We start from the raw sequence: 20,244 nt of genomic DNA on the forward strand, positions 1-20,244 counted from the left end.
GATCGTAGCGTGAGATCTCCATCAATAATTCATGCAGCGAGAATGCAACGTATTCCCCAAGCTTCAGGAAAAAAGACGATACAGTATTTCAAGCGACTGCAAACACTACTCTAAATGCGAGACGTTGAACGTCGACCAGTAACATCCAGACGTAATTGTGATTTTGCGGTGTTACGTCCTTCCGAAGGATTATGCCGATATTTATGGTCGCGTAAATAAAACATAGTACATACCTAGCCATGATCTTGAGACAGGAAGAAGTTAGAGGACAAACGAGACATTCGATCGTTCACTAGCTACGTCTCAGACTATACTGGTCCTGGTTTCTAGTTTGTCTTTCCTGAGATATGTCAATGCTAATGCTGTTGCGACATCGATGAACGTATTTCGTGTTGTTTTTAGATCTGCCAAGTAAATAGCACGTTTTGAAACAATTTCTGTTCGTGGATAAATGCAACGTTGTCTGAAAGCAAATGATGCTTAACAGGGACATGGAATACTAAGAAGGTCACTGGTAATTTTAGAACAGCGACCTATGCATAAAATAGTAAACATTGCGTTCTATTTATAATGTACGATCGTGTTCTTTACCGAAATTGAAAAAATGTCAACTACGTCCGATTGCGATTCTCCACAATTGCAATGAGTATTCCGGGCGCAACAGTACGAAAACGTGTGCACAGCAGATTTCAGAGCGCTTAAATTGCAAACGATTCTATTTACTAGTCGCATCGCAACGCAACCGTTATGGTCGTTGACTTTTACTGTAGTTTGCGAAAGACGCAGATGCAAATCACTACTGACACGGAATAGGTACTGGTATCAACAAGTGAAAAAGAATTACTGAGCCTTATTACAGCCTCTTGTGTTCTGACGATTCAATCAAACGTGGTGCAATCGTTCCCCACGAATATAAAACACCTGTTTACAGGTCTATGTTAAGAATATTACGCTGCTAATGATCGTCGATAAACGAAAGCGTCGAAGTAGGCGTAAGTAACTATTAAAACAACAGGAACGAATTCCATGAATATCGCTGCCGATCTGTTAGCATCGAGAGATCCGCGATATTATTAGCAGGGCGTACCAATTCCGCGAGGATCGCGGTCTGGAAATTCTCATCGGTTCGAAAGAATCTCGAGAGCTGGGTCGCCGGTGTAAATCGAACGGCACGACTCACGCCGCCAGGCAATTTTCACGTGCGTCCGGGTAATTTTCAAGAAGCGAGCCGAGGCCTTAGAAACGCGGAGCGCCGGCGCCAGTTCCTCATCCTTTTCCTTTTCCTTCTTGGCGAGATATTCGTTTTGCTCGCGGTAAGCGCCGACCGGACCAGCGCCATGTAGTTTACAGTCTATTCCCGGATCCCAACCGAGTCCACGTTACAACAGGCTCCTTTTTATTACCTGCTATGTCGTCGTCTTTTTTTCTTTTCTCCACGCGATCTCACTCTCCTTCCTCTTCGGGTATGCATAAAAATAACCATCTGGTAATTATAGTCCATCTCGAATACCGATACTATGTCATTTGATAAGATAATCATCATCACCGACTGTCTTTGGTTTCCTCGAAGGGTCTATCGACCGCGTGTCTCACGATTCTCGGTCGTTCTCTTGCCGATTTCTTGATCGGACGCCGCGACCTCCCATCGCTGCTATTGATTTTCACCGTTACCATGGCGCCTTTCGAGTTCTCCAACGCGTTCCCCGACGCATTCTCGAACCTTCTCCGATTTATCGCACGTCATTAGTCGTATACACTAGTTCCATAGATATACCGTATATACTCCATTAATTTCATCTCTTAACGACCTTGCTTTTCCTACGACTATCGTGCTAGTTCTGATTGCCGTTTTATCGAAATCGGCCAGTTTATGTCCTCGTAGCACGCTATCAACGGAAAATTGTACGTCCATAATGCAACGACCAGTTATATATATATATATATATATATATATCGAAAGCCTTACAATTCCACGTACAGCCCCGAGATCTACATACGCTCATACGCGACTACTGGATCCAACCAGGCGATAGAATATGTATGCAGACGACGTTAAATATAGCCAGACATAATGAGAGCCTTAATCTATCTTCGGCTACAGGTGGTAATTGGCTAGACTAGTATATCGAGCTCGCGATAGATGTGGCTTCGGCTCGCGAGAGTTGCGGTGGTGGCGCGTGAGCCAACCATCATCATCATTATCTTGAAGATCGACGTCGTCATCATCGTGGCCATCCACATCGGCCTGAGCAAGAAACTCGAAAACCCGTTTCCTCTTCTTCTTGACCGCTTCTTCGTCGCTCCACTGTCTCCATACCCATCCATGGTCCCGGTCGCATGCATCGTCTTCTCGGTCGACCGTAATACGCCGCACGCGCTACCTATATTTAGCACAAATTATTGTTCCGACGAGAGTTTCTCTCCGCTATTATGTCGACCGATCGGCGCCTGTTCGATACGCAAGAAAATAATTACTCGCCTGGAGAGCGTGCGTGCGATGGATCTGCGAGCTAGATTACGATCGCGGGATTTTAAGAGGTGTCGACGGGCGTGGAAAATCAAAGAGCACAATGCTGCGAATCCTTTCAATGGGAACGGAAGATCGCGAAATTGCGAGGCGGTAACGCGCAAATTCAACGTTCTCACTGATTTAGCACGTATTTAGCAGTTGATTAAAAGTCGCTGCTTGCATTTTAAATGGTGGATCGAGAGAAAAAGTGTCGACCATGGAAACGATAAAGACGCTGTTCTAAAATTAACGGAACACTCTAGCTTCTGCTTCTGTTTCCTTGACCTTTCCACGAACAGTTAGAATGTACATGTTCTTGAGCGTAAGATGGCCTGATTTCCACTTCTGGTGTTTCTGAAATGCCGGAAAATGCGGCGATTGTGAGGCGTCCTTGTAGAGGGTCAGTCTTGTGAAAGGTCGGATCTTTCGATCCGATTCGGATCCGCACGAGCAAAGAAAACGGAGCAATAAAAAACAACTAGCCATTTCTCTGTTTAAATAAACGTTTATTGGTTGTTTGATTCTCGTAGAATTTTGTCGACTTCTCCTATCTCGTCTTCGTATTGACACTTGTGTTAGAACTCTGATTTGAATTCGATCACGTGAACGAAGCGTTATTAACTCGTCGATGACGAACTACTCAAAACACCTCGCATCTGTGTAAATCGATTTTATTTTCATACTCGTTTATTATTCATCGTTTTATCGCTCTTCTGCTGCGAGCGTCAGAAGGAAACAACGTGGCAAGTTTGTAGAACATTTCTCATGTTCGTATATTCGGAAACAATATATCTGAAGTGTCAACGCGCTTCTTGCAGTTCTAAATATAACGATAAAATTGAAAGCTATACACAAACGTTAACTTCAATTTATTAAGACCAACATACTCGAGATATGCATGGGTAGAGAAAGTAGACTAAGGTATACAAATATCAAATACCTCTCTCAGACTTACCAGTAATCTAAAAAGCAATCTTTATAGGACACGAGATTCTTCTGACGAAATCTCAAACCGACTATTTTAGCCAATTTTTATTATCGCTGAGCACAGTTCGGAATTTTCTAGACGCCATGGAACTGTGAAAGGTTCTAACAAATTTCACCAGTCAGACTTTGGTCATTCGTTGATAGTGAAATCGTTAATGACGCGCGGTATCGTGACGGTATCGTATAGTTCCACGTGTCTGCGAATAGTCGCCCGTACACGCCTTCACGGGCGTGGGCTAGTCGATTTTCTCTTTGGCAGCCAGCTCTATTGACACCCAGGGCGCATCCATGATCGCGTGTGCGCGCAATGATTTAAACTTGCCCGCTTCTAATTACGCGGTGATATTTCCTAATCAGTCCAGTTTCACCGGCGCCAAGCGTCGATACCCTGCTTGGCTGAGTGTCCGGTCGTGCGCGCCAAAAAACGCGCGTATCGCGATGTCGCGCGTCCAGAAAGTTTATGAAGTTCAATGTCGATGGGTGACTCTGCGTTATCGTTGTTCCGCTGCGGATCGAAACGCAGTTTCACCCTTGAAATTACGACCGCGATGACGAAACCATTGCTGGGTTACACGTTGTGGATCGGGCTTAAAGAAGTACGAACTGGACTGGGGGACTGGTTTTCTTCGAAGGATGCTTTTCAGCGTCGGTTCGGCGCGGTGGAGCGGGCAGGCACGGATGAGAAGGAGGAGAGACGAGGAGCATGGTTGATTTTTTACCTTCGTGGCGACCTTGCCAACCGAGCAAGGATCCCCGCGTTTATTGACCCCTATAACCATTCTCCTCTTTAAGCCCGTTGTGCATCCGAGTTGTGCTCGGACCGCTCCCTCTCTTGCTTATCTCCGTCTTCAGCTGATGCTTTCGAGAGGTAAACATCCTTCAGAAACGAGTATGACTTCTTCTTATTCGTCGAAGCGGTTTCAATCGGTGAACTTGCTCGTTGCGCGACCACGTAATTTTCTTAGATTCCGCCTTGGTCGCCGCGTAATCGTTTCTGAAAATCAAACTGTTTTGCTCTTTGCTCGAGACTACTGTTATCCGTTACGTACAGGCTCGCCTAGCTCGATTAAACTGATAATGGAACGCCGCGTTTGCCGACGTTCAGAAATTTTACCGTCTTTATTGCACGATTAACGTGTCATTAATAACGATCGTACATAGCCTGTTGCACCGTTTATATTCGATTCGCGATGACTACACAAGATCCATGTTATTGACTTACATATTCGAGGTGTAAATAACTCGCGCCAAGATCCGATTCGCTTCCACGCGAATGCTTTCGTAATTAACGTCGATTTTGTCTCGTTAGCGGTTATTAACTGCGTGAAATAACCGACGAGATTCTCTTTCGAAATTTGTCGCGTTACAGTGTCATCGACATTTTCATCGAATCGTCAGGTCATTGTCGTCATTTCCAACGATTCCACTTTGCTTATAAATCGATGCCACGAGCTAAGCATAAAGCCCGTGAAAGCGAGTACAAGTTACTTCCGAACGACGATATTCGCGCGCTTTCGAAAAATTTCGTTTCGAGCGGATGGCGTCGCGTATTTTTCCGCGTGAAAATCGCCAAGTGTAACGTGCGAAAGCGGCTGAGTTTCGTCAAGCCCGAACGATCGTCAAATATTTTTTTTTAATCAGGGCAAAGCTAATCTCTTTAACGTCAATTTCCAGGAATAAACCGCATAGAATAATAAATAGTTTCTTTTCAGTCAATTTTATCGCTCATTTATTAACATAAATTACAGCTGTGTAATCGATTTGCTATCAGCCAATTACTCTTTACGAAAGGGACGCTATGACATTGTTTCTTGCGCCGAAGTCATTCCTAATTACAAAAATCAAGCATCTGCATCTTCTAATTGTCGAGCTAATTGACAAAATGTCAGGCATTATGTTAATCGTCTCAGCGTACTTTAGGTGCGTTCGCAATGCCGTATTCGTGACTTTTGCGTGACTCATACGATGAGTTATCGCTCACGACTCTCTCAGTTGCAAATTCTCGAACTCATTGTATAGAAGCCATGTGACCATGCGATTGCATCAAGGTCGTACAGACCGAATAAAGAACCGATTGCATATCGATTCAGTCGGTAGCGCGGCGTACCGTTTCGATCGCATAGAATGCTCGTGTGACGTCTACAGTCGATTTCGTTCCATCGGCGATCGATAACTCTCGACGCAAAGACGCCATCGATAACTTTCATCTAACAGTAAAATATCTGTACAATTTATCCTTGAGATAGATTTTAACCAGCTATAAACGGCTGATATGAATTTCTTTTATGCGAGTCTCGTAACGAACGAATAAATAGGAAATTCGTCGCCCGAAACAGGGACGAGAAATGGTCCACGCACGTCGAAAAACGGGCACGTACGCGAGCCATATTGGTACCAACGGCATTTTGCGCGTTGGTTTTTCCGATTAAGGTCATTACCTGAACCTGCTCGGTAACATATGTGCCACCATTAATAACTAGACGTCAACACTTGCGTTTCTTTGATCGGGCAGACTGTTTCTTTCAGATGGCTACTTGTCGGGGAACGACGCCACGAGTTATTTCGATAACTGCTCGAACGATGGCGTCGCTTTTTTCGGCCGTTTGCTCCTAGCTTCGTTATAGATACCGTCCGTACAGAACGCACCCGTTTCTGCTGTAACAATAAAAAGATTCCCCTCGAGAGAAATTATCAGGATCCCGTTAACCGATCGAATACCAATCGAGCGTAGTTACGATGCTCACTGCGGTCGCCCGTGATTTTTAAGATGGTTTTTTCGTCTGAGGACGATCGTTAAAGTGTCCACCAGGATAGAGTCTGGAACGTTTCTGTTGCATCCATAAAACACAAAGCGTCGCATAATGTCTCCAATTGTTCAGCTATCGGCGACGATTCGTTCACGTGACTGGTCGCACAAGAACGTCGTCACTTGTTTATACGGGGTGTTTCGATACGATAGGATACAAACTCGAGACGAGTAACACGCTTAATTAGCTGGTAGAGCACAAACACGGCGGAGGCAACAAAACAATCATAATAAAGATAGACTGAAGATCAAGCGTGTAGCTTTAATTTCGCAGACATATACGGACGCGTAACGTATTCCTACAAGAAAGCAACAGCTTGTGAAATCGACTGTTATTTATGATAGGTGTTTTCTCACAATGCTTTTTCACTCATTATTTGTTGCACACCGCTAAGAAGGCATATCGATTTCGAGGTCATTTACTAATTGTCGGCATGTTAAACTCTCCAGGCGTTAGGCGTTGCATGATACCATATGTTATTCTAACTTTGAGGAAAACTCTGTCAGTTGTAATACCTATATGCTTTTTATTTCATAATCTGTGCAATTTCAAAAACGTTTATATATAAATATAGCTTCATGATTAATAGGATCGTTATATTGTAATACTGTTTGACGAAAAAGATGAGATAGCTATACTACGTGAGAACGAAGTTCATCAGGAAATTTCACTATCTTATCGAGCCACGTTCCTTCTGCAAAAATTTTACAATAATATTTCACTTAGACGCGTAAAAGTTTCTATAACATTGCTAATTGTAACCACAACGTTATCACGTTTCAGGGAAATATCGGTTAAAAGTTATGTAATAAATACGTAATGCGAATTGTGAGCGGAAATCGGCAACTTAGCATTCTTCCAGTGAGTGTTTAGTTTTCTTTCGGAAATCGACGGCCTTACATTTAGCGGCGTTATAGCTAACTATTCGACGTGCTCTTCTAAACGGGACGACCATCGCCTGACTAATAGCGTATTCTCGATTGCGCTCTTGGCTACGTGCAATGTGCATCATTCTCCACGTGTTTCATGTTTACGAACCGGTCACGTGAGCAGCCACAAGCCATTATATAATCGTCGTATTGCCTGCTGATAAACAATCGCCCTTTCTTCCTATAACGCTAATGGATACCATTTAACGATCTCTAAGTGTTCGAATTTATCACGCTCGTGGATTGTCATATAATCTTTGTAAAATATGCCGACAGAAGATTTTATGGACAATGTAGAAGGATTGGAACGTTACAAGCATCGAACGGTGTTAATAGTAAAATATCTAGCATGTTCCGAGAAACCACGGATATATAATTAAACAATGATGCGCGAATACACGTGGCAACTACAGGGTCGACGAGTTTAAAAAGTTTCGTATACATTTGCATTCACATAACGAGTAAAGTAAGTGACTACGTAGCGGTGGATCCACGCGCGAAAGTCGCGTTGTGAAGTACAGATCGCTCGATAACGCGACACATATGCAAACGCGGTCGTCGATTTAACGAATCGCGGATGAATTTATCCGATGGAGACAGCTTTGATTTATTGTCACTCGATAACTATTCCTCTTCACGTCCCGGCCAAGTTATCGGTTTGCCAGCGACAATTCGGTAACCGTCCGTTCGGTGAAAGTTCGCGGGAGATCTCTATGCCACGTTTCTACTTCGATATAGTTTCGTCTTCACGCTCGAAAGTTTTAATAGAGTGAAAATGACCTAGCGATCCCGCTGTTTCTTTCCAGGTCTGATGATGGAGTCGGAGAAGAAAATCTTCGAGATGATGAACAAGAAGGCGGCCATGTCGAAGTACTGGATGCCTCTGGTTTGGGCGACGAACATCATCAACAGGGCCAGGAGGGAAGCCTTAATAACTAGCGACCAAGTAGTGCAAACCCTCCTTGTCGAGCTAAGCGACATCCGGAAGAGGCTTGGCGCGCTCATTGGTTACGACACTGTTTGCGTTCCTCTCGTTTACACTCAGGTGAGTATCGAAATATTCTACAAAACCGTGTCACCGTTCGAACACGTATCAGTGTTAATACATTTTATAATTCTTTTAATATTCTGTTCGATAACACGTCGAACGATTGAAAACGTGAAGGTGGACTAGACACGTGAAATTGTTTGGAAGGCAAACAACATTCACCGGAATGAAATTTTCGAATCTGCCGATAGATCATCCAAGTTTAAAGTTTCTCCTCGTTGACAAGCGTTACAAAAAGCGAAGATTTAATCAAGGAATGGCACAACGTATTATTCTGTTTCCAATCTCATTCAGAAATCGTGGAGAAGCCGGGTAATTGCGATGGCGTTTACCGTCATTGAGAAATGCCAAGTGTTTTAAACGAACGTCTTCATCCCGAGCTGATTCTCATCGTAACCACCTCGTCGCTTTGATACTGTTGACAGTGTGCAGCGCACGCTTGCGTAAGTCTTAATTCCGTTGTTAGCTTCACAATGCAGCGTTTTCTCTCGCCATTTCCTCTAATCAAGTTTTTCCAATAGAATCTCTCTAACATCTTTCTAACGCTTGTAAGCTTGTTTCATGCTCATCTCTTAGCGAGAGTTTCAACAAACGCGAGTCGACACGTCCGGCGTTAAGGGAACGGCCGTTCCTTCGAACGGTGCATTTCAATTTGCCCGGCCGAGTGTAGTTTCCATAGCAAGAAGTTAACGAGCTTCGAGGCAGTAGCGATCATTAGAAAGTACGTCACCTCGTTGCAACACGATATCATCGATAAAAGACTCGATGCGTAATTGCGGAGGCCGCCGACGCTCGAAGATCATTCATTTAATATACGGCAGACATTAAAAAGTTACCAACAACCCAAGATCGATGTTAACAATGTGCTCGTGGCTCTCTTTATCCAGTTCGAAGGACTCGATTTGTTGCGGCGCAGTAACAAAACGGATCCATTCTTGGAAAGATGTTTCGTATTCGCAATTAGCAGGCACGTATTCATTGTGCAACGTTAATTGCTCATCAGCTAACGTCCCTAATTGTCGGCTACGAACGCCATTATTTTCGCGGTATTAAAGAGTTGTTCGCGTCATGATCTTGTATATACGTGGCCAATGTCTGGGAAACGATCTTCGTCCAGGCTTGATAAATTCAACTTTAAAGGCATTCTCTAAAACTGGTTAATAAGCACAGATCTGAAAAGCGTGATGAGCAACTGAATCAATCACAGTCGACATTGCATGAACGATGAGAAAATTGTTCATTCATTGTGCAAAATTACGTCATCGACTGCAGAGGATAATAATAAATACGAAATTGAAACACATCGAACGAGGAAAAGTATGATAAAAAAAACCGATCGCCTTTTTCCTTCGGGGATACACTAATACGTTAATCGTCGGGGATTTCAATACGGACGATGGGGTAAGCCACTCGGTTAGTCAGCTGCATAGAACAGAGCTCATTTTTATTCCCGTAACTCGTACTCGTCACATAAATTATACCGGTAATGGAACTGATCGATGATTCGCGTTCCGCATTAGTTTATCAGTCGGTGGGAGAATGCTTGGGATTCTTGGTTGGAAAATAGAGCATGCTCACGCGAGGAAAACGTGCTATTAATCCGTACCACGAGAGTCAAGATGGTAATTCACAAACCAGAGACGTTTCATTACGAAGATTTCGAGAGATAAACGCACGGTCGGATTGCTTTGAATTAGCGAAAATAAGGAGAAGTGTACGCGGAGAATGTTCAGGAAGAGCAACTCAACTGTAATTATTTTCCTTGTCGTGTTTTCGTGTCGAAACAGAACCGTGACGTGCGTTCGTCTTTCACCAATCGCACTTTGTCTCCGTGGTAAAAGCAGGATAAAATCGCATGGTTAGGCGTAAACCAGTACGATTCTGCGCGCTGTGTAATAATACGTTTACCGAATACTGTTCGACCTGCGTGGTTTACTCGTATCCATCGGTTAGCATGCACGTTTGTATAGCATGTATCCGCTTACAGAAGTTTTATAAATTTCCAAAGGAAAAGCGAGATAGAGACAGAAGGACAGAACAATTTACCTGGGATGCGACAATGCGCTTTAATTACCAGCGAATACATTGCGCTGGTTATCCTTTGTCTTCCAACACACTTTTCTCTCAAATGACGTTATTATTAAAATGAAGCATCTTGCGTCATAAGTTGAAATTCAAATGATTTATGCGCCTTTCTGTATCTTTTCCGAGCAATGTTTTTGCACGGAAATAAGTACATTGTCGATATCGTATGAGCGAAGAAGACAATACGCATGGTCAAGGATGACAAATGAGTCGAGCGGCAATCTCGTCGCGGTCCGTCGATACGGCGGAAATAAATTTCACAGTCAGTTCAACGTGCGATCGATCCTCTTCGTGTGCGCGACGATCAAAGTCTAAAGATAATCCACCGATCGTACTTTTTCTTTTATTCACAACGAGTCTTTGCATAAACTATCATTTCCTGGTGGCCTTCGATGAGAAAGGCTGTATTCTTGATGACCTTGATATGATTTCATTCAAACCTGTTCGTCCACGCGTATACAACGCGAAAAAAGGACGAAACCGACAGGAACGTAATTCTTTGCCAAGCTTGACATTACTTGCCCTTTCACAAAGAAACCTTTCACCTTAGAAATGGCCAACGTCTATCGTTTCATCACGATTCTAATTCTTTTACGAACTTCAGGATATCCAATATTACTTTCTCCGAGCCCATCATTAGCTACAGCGTAGTTTGTCCATGAACAACGTACGTGTTCATCGAGGCACTGGCGTTCCTGTATTAAGTTTCATAAAGGTATTCTTGAAAACGAACGAAGAAAGTAATTCTGAGAGAAGCGGTATTTATAGCGATGCAGGCGACGTGGACCAACGATGGATACTTGTTTCTTACCTTCGACCGCGTTTATTCGTTCTTCCTCAATACGCAGAAAGTATACGACACTCGTTCTAGGAATCAAACAATATGATGTAACACGGCAATATCTATCTATAAATTTCTGTCGTTTAATTTACCCATTTGTCCTCTCGGTAATCTCGCGCTGGGGACATTTGATTAGCAAATTATAATGAAGCCATTTGTTTTTTTCCTTCTTCTATCGCGCGTCGCAAAATTAACGATGACTCAATTTTATTTCGCCAATTACTAGTAGTCGACGTAACGCCGTTTTTAGGACCGTGATATTCACGGTTCTAATCGAACGAGTTTGAATACCGTTTATTTACGTTTTCCAGGTAGTCACGCTATCGTTGTACGCGTATTTCTTTTCCGCCTTACTCGGCAGACAATTTATCGAGCGCACCGACGTCGGAAGCGGAAAATACGAGGAACCGGACATGTATTTTCCATTTTTCACGGCCCTGCAGGTAAGAACATCGATCGTAAAGACGCTTGTAAAAAGACGATCCCGTCTTCGATGAATAACTATCGATCAATCCGATTCATTCGTTCCAGTTCTGCTTTTACGTGGGATGGCTGAAAGTTGCCGAGGTATTGATCAATCCGTTCGGCGAAGACGACGATGATATCGAGTTAAATTGGCTTATAGATCGTCACATCAAGGTACGAGACCAACTTTCTCCGGTTCCACCGAAATTTAAGTTAATCGTATAGAAATTGAAATTCTACTGTTGTGTCACAAGATTCATATTTATTAGCGGTGACGCGTTTATTTGATAGGCTGGATACATGATCGTGGACGAAATGCACGAGGAACATCCAGAATTGTTGAAAGATCAATATTGGGACGAGGTCGTGCCAAAAGATTTACCGTATACGGTGGCTAGCGAGCAGTACCGACGAGAAGAGCCAAAGGGTTCAGCCGAGCATTATAAGGTCAAAGACAGCGACGCTCTGTATGCAAACGTTATATTGGGCCCACAAATCCATAATCACGTTCAGCATCGCAAGACCCACCAGGATGACATGTACGCCGATTACGTAAGTACACGTCACCAGATGAACTTGAAACTCTCGATGTACAACCGGCTACCTGTATTTGGTGTCACGATCGGATCGTGCAGCAAACATGTTGGAAAAATATTTATTCCAGAGAAGTATTTATACGTTGATATATTCATATTCGTTTACGTGTATTATAGGAAAGCGTCGATACTCCGTTGGTCGAGCGAAGGAAAAATTGGCTACAACGACAAATCACTAGAATGGGCTCTGTACGTAGTTCTTCGACCACTTACAGCAGCGGTGGTGGTTTCTTCTCCAGAAATCGTCACAATAGCGTTTATAGCAGCCCTGAAACTGGAGGTTTACCGCAAACGAACAATCCGAATCTTAAGATGTCCCTTTACGATAGGCTAGTTGGACGGAAAAGCATTCGAAGTCAAAGAATGGGTCGACAAGGCAAGTGATTTACGCAAATTACTTCCGACGTGTCTTCGTACGCGACAAAATAGAAACAAATAGAAGGAACTTAAAACGTAAGGAATTGCTACGCAACGTGATAATATAATTTTCAAGCGTGTCAACAGAATGGTGCACAGTCTGGAATAACGTTCGTCGTAATGAGGTTTATTTAACTATTTAAATGATAATGATTCGATCTTACGTAACGCCTGCGCATTCACGTTAACAGTATCTCCCGTTTCTATGAATTAAAGTCAATAATCGGTGCCTCTAACCGAACCGCGTTGTTCTCTATGAAATGATAAAAAACAATTCTTTGTTGTTATTACAAAAAATTGATTTCCAGAAGAAAAAAAAGAGCAAACAATTTCAGTTCCGTTACTCCAGCGATAATCGTATGTATTTCCGTTTTTCTTCGCCGGTATTTTCAAAGCTGCAATCTTTTTGCACGTTCCAATGTAGCACGAGAAAAACATCTTTCAATGAAAGTGTCGCGAATGTTCGAAGTTTTCCCCACCCGGCTACATGCATGCAAGGAATTATGCAATGAGTAACCTTGTGTAATCTGAACAATTTCCGCAATCGCGAATCATTCTTCTCGAAAAAACTTTTCTTAAGACCTTGTGCTTCTTTCTCCAATCGTTCCTCTCACTTATGACAGAAAAAAAGGAAAGCCACGCCAGTGGCGGAAAAATACCTAAGCAATTATACCTAATCGCATTTTATCCATCCATTCTATTCTCAACCCGATTCGAGGCGGTCGAACGAAGATTCGTTTCCTTGCTCCATAGCGGGCCGTTTTCTAGCGGTAAAATAAACGCAGCCGCAAAAATTGGCATGATCATCGTTAGCCTCGTTATTATTGCTGCTGCCGGCGCTAAGAATAGTTTAATCGTAGGCTTAGGATCGAGACTGCGGACTCGATCATTCCGTAACAAGCTTGTCTAATTCATGTTCGTTTCCCGACAGGTACCATGACGAAGTTGAATCCGGTGCCGGTTTCTCTGAAGAACCGACCTCGCATACCGACGCCGGACGTGACGAAAGAAGTAGTCGACCGTGAACAGAGATTAGCTCTATCAGCGACGAACGCGGCGAACATCGGGGCAGGCGTCGTAGGAGTGATACCGGCGAACGGCCACTATCCGGATCTATCGGTTGTGCAGGTCGTGCTCTCGCCCATTCAAGAAACGGAGGGCACGCCTGTAACTGGGAAATCTGGAGCGGCAGCGTTGGCGCAAGCTGTTCTCTCGCCTACTTTGACCAGTGCCGGTCTCGTTGCTCCTGTCACTTTAACACCTGTCACGATGTCGCAGTTAACGCAACTAGGACTGATGACGACAACTTCCGCGTCCATGATCAAACCAACGAATCAAAGCAACGGCGTTCCTAACCAAGCCACCTTAACCGAGGTGAACAGCAGCGAGGAAGAGGGATCAGGCAGTGGAAGCAGTAGGAGTGGCAGCATTACAGGACAGGAAGAACGTTCCACACCGTTAATAAGCCAAGACAGAAGCACTCCTCTGATAGGAGAGAGGTCCAGTCCTGTGGGCAGCGACGGTAATCCGTCTACCTTCGACAACTATAACGATCGCTCACCCATTCTGATAAATCCCGAGAAACTCGGTTACGTGGTTACCACGATGTCGAATACTCAAGATGGTAAGATAGATCCACGTGGCAGGCGATCGGCTTCGTTGCCGGGTCCGCCAGTTGTGCAATTGCGAGAGGACAGGAGTATGTCTCTGCCACAGTCACCGGGTCTTCAACCGAGGGAAAATCGCGCGGCCTCGGTATCGAATGGCCACGAACCTCCCAATATAGATAGGCTCATAGTGCACGGAAAGGACATTCGACCGAGAACTAACAGCATCGGCCACGATCTCTGTAGACCGAGTCATCGTATCCAAGACACTTCGAGGAAGATCAGCAGCGTGTCTTGTACCAACGCGTCGCTCTCCAGCGGCCTAGGTACAGCACCTATCACGGCGACCACCATAATGCCAGCGACTACTCCGGTTGCCGGTAGCAAGAGGGGAGAGGTGTACGTTTGACTCGTAAATCTAGGGACAATGTGGTAAATTATACTTGGTCGTGTACGGCTTTGATCGTCGTGGGCGATTCGAACGTGCGTCGCACTTGCCTAAAATCCGACTCCGTCCATTATAGCGACGATTTGGCGTTTTATACGCGGTGAGAGTAGGAAGCAATTTTCGCGCGACAAGCGTGAACGATAATGGGATTTTTTATCGATCGAGCTCCAAGAGCCGAGAAACGCTTCGAACGATCGTGTCACTCCGATGTAAATACGATCTTAACTTATGAGCATTTCGATCGACGAGGTAGCTAATTATCGATACAGAATTGACACTGGTATCGCGTGTTGATCGTTCGACAATCGTAACTATTACGGAAATAACAGCGATGGAATCGAATTCGTCGATTCCTGTATGTAGCAATCGCGGAAGCGCTTCTCTTCCTTTTGTCGTAAGTATGTGCAATAACGCGGTAGCAAGATGACGGTGCGTAATCGACATTATGAAAATGGTGTCGTTCTCAAGTTCTTAGCGTAAAAATTGTAACGTTCACGCGACAAGTGGAAGAAAGGGGTAGATGTTGCGAATACGTCAGTGTCGCAGATACGTGTCCTATACACGATATGCGGATAGGATACTTTTTACTATTTGTGCATGCTTTACTTTGGCTGCGTCGTAACATTGTGATACGAAATATTTTTGCTACGATAAACGCAGGGGCGAATTTAAATGTGTTTCTTCTTCTTCTTCTTCTTTCCGCGAATACGTACGTCGAGAAATGGAATCTCGATCGCAGATAAAGTCAGGTTACGCTTGTAAATAGCCGATCCTCGCGAGACGCCACATGACTCGTCGTTTTCGGCTTCTAGCATTTAGATGAAAGATTTTCTCTCTCATCTGAGCCGACTGTGTATTTATTCGATGCGCGACGGCAACTCGGGAACTCGACGTTATTAATCTGTTCGTGAATGGAACGAAACGCCTCGAGTCAGGCTCTATTGCGAACTGGAAAATGACGAGTGCATATATGCATGTGCATGAACACGCAACGTTTGCCATATTTGCCATACTCGGAGACACTTTGCGTAAAAAAATTGCGTGCAACTGTAATCGCGAATCTTCGATCGGAGCGATTTAAAATTGGGCTACAACTTCCACGATGCTCTACGGTATCGCCGGTTCGGCACGCGATCTGCATCATTTATTACTCTATAATAATTTAGGAGTTAGTAAGTTAGTTTTATCGATACGAGAAACGTTCGGGAACTCGTGTGCGTGAAGAGCAAGTGCAAACTGTGGTAGTCAACGAACAAACTCGGCTCAAAAGAACGAATTATTTTAGAAAAAAAGGATATTCTCGATGGAACCATCGATTTTATTTTTTTTACTGCAAACTGCACTTGCTTTTTGTTCACCGCGTATTCAGTCACGCGTCTCTGGAGAAACGCGTGACAGCTCAAGCTTTTTCTATATAAATTCGAGATCACGTAAATGTAAGTAACGATTCGATGTATGTACATGGTGAATGAAGCTGGCGATAGAGCCAACGAACATGTACATAGTAGACGAATTAAGTTAAGGTTACTTGGTGTATGAGATTATGAACATGCTCAATGCACGACACGCGATATTTGATAGTCGATGTGAACCGAGCGTTGTCTTTGTCTTCTTCGTTGGTGGGTAAAGCCGGTTTCACACGGAGATACGCGTATCGTAATACACATATGGCAATCTGAATATTGTGTGAATATCACCATTTTTTGTAACGTTTCGTCTGTCGCCTTCATACGAAAAGTATCTATCGTAACCGAAATACGCGAAGTGAGTATGATATGATATTTAGTATCTATCATACGCGTATCTCCGTGTGAAACCGGTTTATGAATTGTAATTTGCAGTGGAAAGATGTGTAAATACGGACGTATTTTTAATCGATTTCTTATTCCACTTTTTTCTCCTTCTATCTTTGCGATGTTGTAATTTAGGCAAACTTGAATCCAGATCGAATTCAATGGATTTAAAGATATAACGTCGAGATAACGTTATATAAATCTCTTAGCCGAGACGGTTGTTAAGTAACGACGATGATAATTCTAATTAGTTACTTAACGTACGAGATCACGCGAACCACTTTTTGTTAACTTAAAAGTATTATTATCTCTCGACCGAGATAATATTCTGTTCAGAGTTCCGAAAGTATTGAAACGTGCTCTACTTTATAAATAAAAGAAAAGTACTTAGAATGATTTTTCTGATTTGAGCATTCGTCGGTACTCAAGTGTTACTACGATCATGAACTTCGAACAAATAGAAGCGTATCAGAACTTGTAGATATTTGTACACATAGTATTTGTATATAGATTACATCTCGTTTTCGTTATGATATCTCCGATCTGACTATAAACTATATAGGTAAAGAATTGTTTCGGTGCCTGAGTCGCGTCAGCGTGATGTAAACGAACCACATGTAAGAATAGTAATACATTATTCTTATTATCTATATTCTGCAATAAAAATAAACGTTTCCAAACGCATCAATTTCTTCTGTTTCCTAAGTATAGTAGCAAAGGTTTTGAATTCGTGTGGCTGCATGATTCATCGTGCATACTGGAGATGACAGGAGATTCCACAAATTCCAATAATCTCAGAAATTCTAGAGGTCTTCGAAGCTTCCTGTGATTACGCAAACGTTAGGGATTCAAGGAGGTATTGGAGATCTTGTCCCTTGGGAGGTTCCACAAATTTGAGAGGTACGTTTGCAACGGCGAAGATCTCTCGAGATCTCTCGTACCCATAGAATTTCCTGAAACTCCTGATTGGCATCTTCGAAGCGTTCTACGATTCCGCTATTTGTTTTATGTTTTATAGTATTTTTAATTTAGTAATTTTAAACTTCCCGTTACTCTGATTCAGTCTGAACAAATTTAGACTTTAAATGTCTCTGATCGTTTAGATTCTTTCCATTACGAGCTCTTTGGAATTTCTTAATACAAGTTCCTACTAGAGTTACCAATTATAATCCCTTATGAAACTTCTATTGCTTAGTCACTAACATCATTTGCAATGCAAATATAATATTGCATTATGAATGAAACATTTCTCGGTGCTAGAGCTACATCTCCACGGCATGGGGATCCAGGTTTTCACTGGTGACGCGCGGCAGTAGTGGGACACCCCGTGGTGGGGTGCTGTTACCACGGGTCTAGTTGAATGTTCGTCACTTTCGCTCGTTCAGCCGTACCGGCTGGCTGGTTATGTTTTTACCCCCTTCTCATTTTGGTTTGCTATTTTCATTCTTTATGCTTATGCATACTTATGAATACATCCTCCGTCTCAATTTTAATCCTTCGTTTTCTACCTTCTATCTTGACTCTCCGCTTCCACTTCGGTATTAAGATGGTTATATATTCAGAATGCTGCTAGGTTATATTTAGCTAACTAAATGTTTATTTTAATCGGTATTACATGTACGTACACGCGAATCTTATATCGAATTGATCAGGATTCTTATTCAAATAAATCAATCCACTTGGAATAAACTCTAGAAAGGAGTGGCTTCTCCCGCCCACCCTATCTCTGTGATTAGAAACTCTGCATCGTCTAAAGTTGGTAGGCAGCAATCAACATCTAATCGAGGATCACGCGGAGCAACAGTGTCCTTCTTCCTTGTGCCTTTTCCCCGAAGCGGTACCATTCGCTAGAACTAATCACGCTGGTCTGGATCGAGGAAGCCAGCGGAATTGTATTCGTCACTTCGAAGACGCGCCTACGTTCTTCGTCTACGTTGAACGTATTCGTCGCTGAGCAATTTCTCGGATCGCTTGCAGCGAGAAAACGCTGTCCCAGAGCTAGCGATCATCTCAACTCCGCGTGCCTGATGTCCGTAGCTTGTCCTCTGTTCTAGAACAAATAAGAGCCGCTCACGCGCCGTTATCCATGGTGAACTCTCGAACAAGCGTGATACGCTAAATATTTATTAGATGCAACCGACGTACTGACAAGTCCATCGTTTCACTAACTTGTAACACGGTATCAATTTCCGTGAAGAGACCGCTCTAGGTTATATTCTTACACGCTACAGAACATTTAATTTGACCATTAGAACGCGTGTAGTACCATGAGAACGTTGTAGTAACGTTGTTAAGTAAAGTCTAGTACTGTGAAGTAGTCGTGCAGATATTTTTTTCTACTCTTCTACTTATTTGGGTTATGCTAAAAATAATCTAGAAATAATTTGATCTCTTTCGGAACTTTACTTTTCATTAGACCAAATTCAATACCGTATCGAACGAATGAATTTTTAATTCTCGCCGCATAGTGACTCTCTTCGCTCTACCGCGTCGTCAGCGTGCAAGGATCACGTTAGTTTATCTCTTGATATCGTATTGGGAACTGTGATCATCGCGAGGCTAGTCTCAACGCGCGGTTCTTTGACTTGACGCAATAATAAATCATTACGCTTGTCACGGATTATCGGATTGGCCGCGGTCGGTCGCGTGATGGGTGGCGAACGGCCGCTTATCACCGACAGCATGTGTTTGCACTCAGCTATGCTGGTGAGAACTTTTCTTTTATAGAACCACCAACCTTGTTACCTCTTGGCCACTTTTGTGCGCGCGTCCTGTCCGCTTCTTCTCTCTTTTTCCACCGTGTTTCTTCTGTATTTCGTTTCTTTCGGGACACCTCGCTACCGAGATGCCGGATTGCACGAACATCAGACGGGGTTTTCGCGTGGGAAACCGTCCACGAGGAGATTTCATTGGTTGAGGGAGATCCGGTTTGTACGCGATATTGTGAACGTCAATGAAGATCGACAGTTCAGATAACGACAACGGGGATGCGCTATCGTTCGATGCCTAACGACCGGCATCGAGATTCGGCCGACGTTGTCGTTAACAGAGTTGGACAAAAATCTCCGTGACTGAGAGCAACACGGGTTCCAGATAGCGGAAACAAATTGGGGAGATATCATTTATATACATTATAGAAATTTATCGCTTAAGAATACATTTATTGCTCCGTCGTTCAAGATAAAAGCAGCTCTTACGACGGTTCACAACGCTTTACGACGTTTCGCGATATACGTCATTGTCACGCGAAGATACTTTGTTACAAAGATTCTGAAGACCATGATACCTTATTCTCCACTTCGTCCCTGATTATACATGCAATGAATAATGACACGAGATGGTAATTATCGTTATCTTCGAACAGTGAATCCCTCTGTGCGCGAAAAATCAAATCTTCTCTAGCTTGTAGGCGCAATCGACGAAACCAGTGAAAATCGTTCGTCGATCATGGAGCAGCTGACAATCCGGAGACGGTCCTCGAAACGGTGGTCTGAACGCTGCAACGCCTGTAGCACAAAGGCGCGTGCGTCGCCAGCTCGCCACGTCTTCAAGACGCGTGGGTCGGCGATTGCAAGCCAGCTCGGGCTCGCGACTTAACGATTTCCAGCGACAAGGTACGAACTCGTGGAGAGCGAACGCGAAGCCGCGAAGATTTCACGGATGTCGCGACCCGCGAGTGGGTGGATCGTAGAAAGCGGAATAACGTGACATT

General features: G+C 43.6%; 1 protein-coding gene across 3 annotated transcripts in view; it reads left to right on the plus strand.

Moving 5' to 3' along the window:
• Nucleotides 1-17,216, plus strand: part of LOC117204380 — a 41,302-nt gene extending 24,086 nt beyond the window's left edge. For 2 of the 3 annotated variants that reach the window (XM_033441708.1, XM_033441709.1), the window contains exons 5-10: nucleotides 8,039-8,277; nucleotides 11,518-11,649; nucleotides 11,738-11,845; nucleotides 11,963-12,223; nucleotides 12,385-12,643; nucleotides 13,616-17,216. In XM_033441708.1, the coding sequence (XP_033297599.1) occupies nucleotides 8,039-8,277; nucleotides 11,518-11,649; nucleotides 11,738-11,845; nucleotides 11,963-12,223; nucleotides 12,385-12,643; nucleotides 13,616-14,700 (2,084 nt within the window). In that variant the 3' untranslated portion in view covers nucleotides 14,701-17,216. Of the gene's footprint in view, nucleotides 1-7,174; nucleotides 7,568-8,038; nucleotides 8,278-11,517; nucleotides 11,650-11,737; nucleotides 11,846-11,962; nucleotides 12,224-12,384; nucleotides 12,644-13,615 lie in introns of those variants that run through there. The other variant, XM_033441711.1, reaches the window with a different exon arrangement.
• The last annotated feature ends 3,028 nt before the right edge of the window (nucleotides 17,217-20,244 follow it).

The sequence above is a fragment of the Bombus bifarius genome, unplaced genomic scaffold (assembly GCF_011952205.1).
Source record: "Bombus bifarius isolate JDL3187 unplaced genomic scaffold, Bbif_JDL3187 scf7180000007978, whole genome shotgun sequence".
In the NCBI taxonomy this organism is placed as follows: domain Eukaryota; kingdom Metazoa; phylum Arthropoda; class Insecta; order Hymenoptera; family Apidae; genus Bombus; species Bombus bifarius.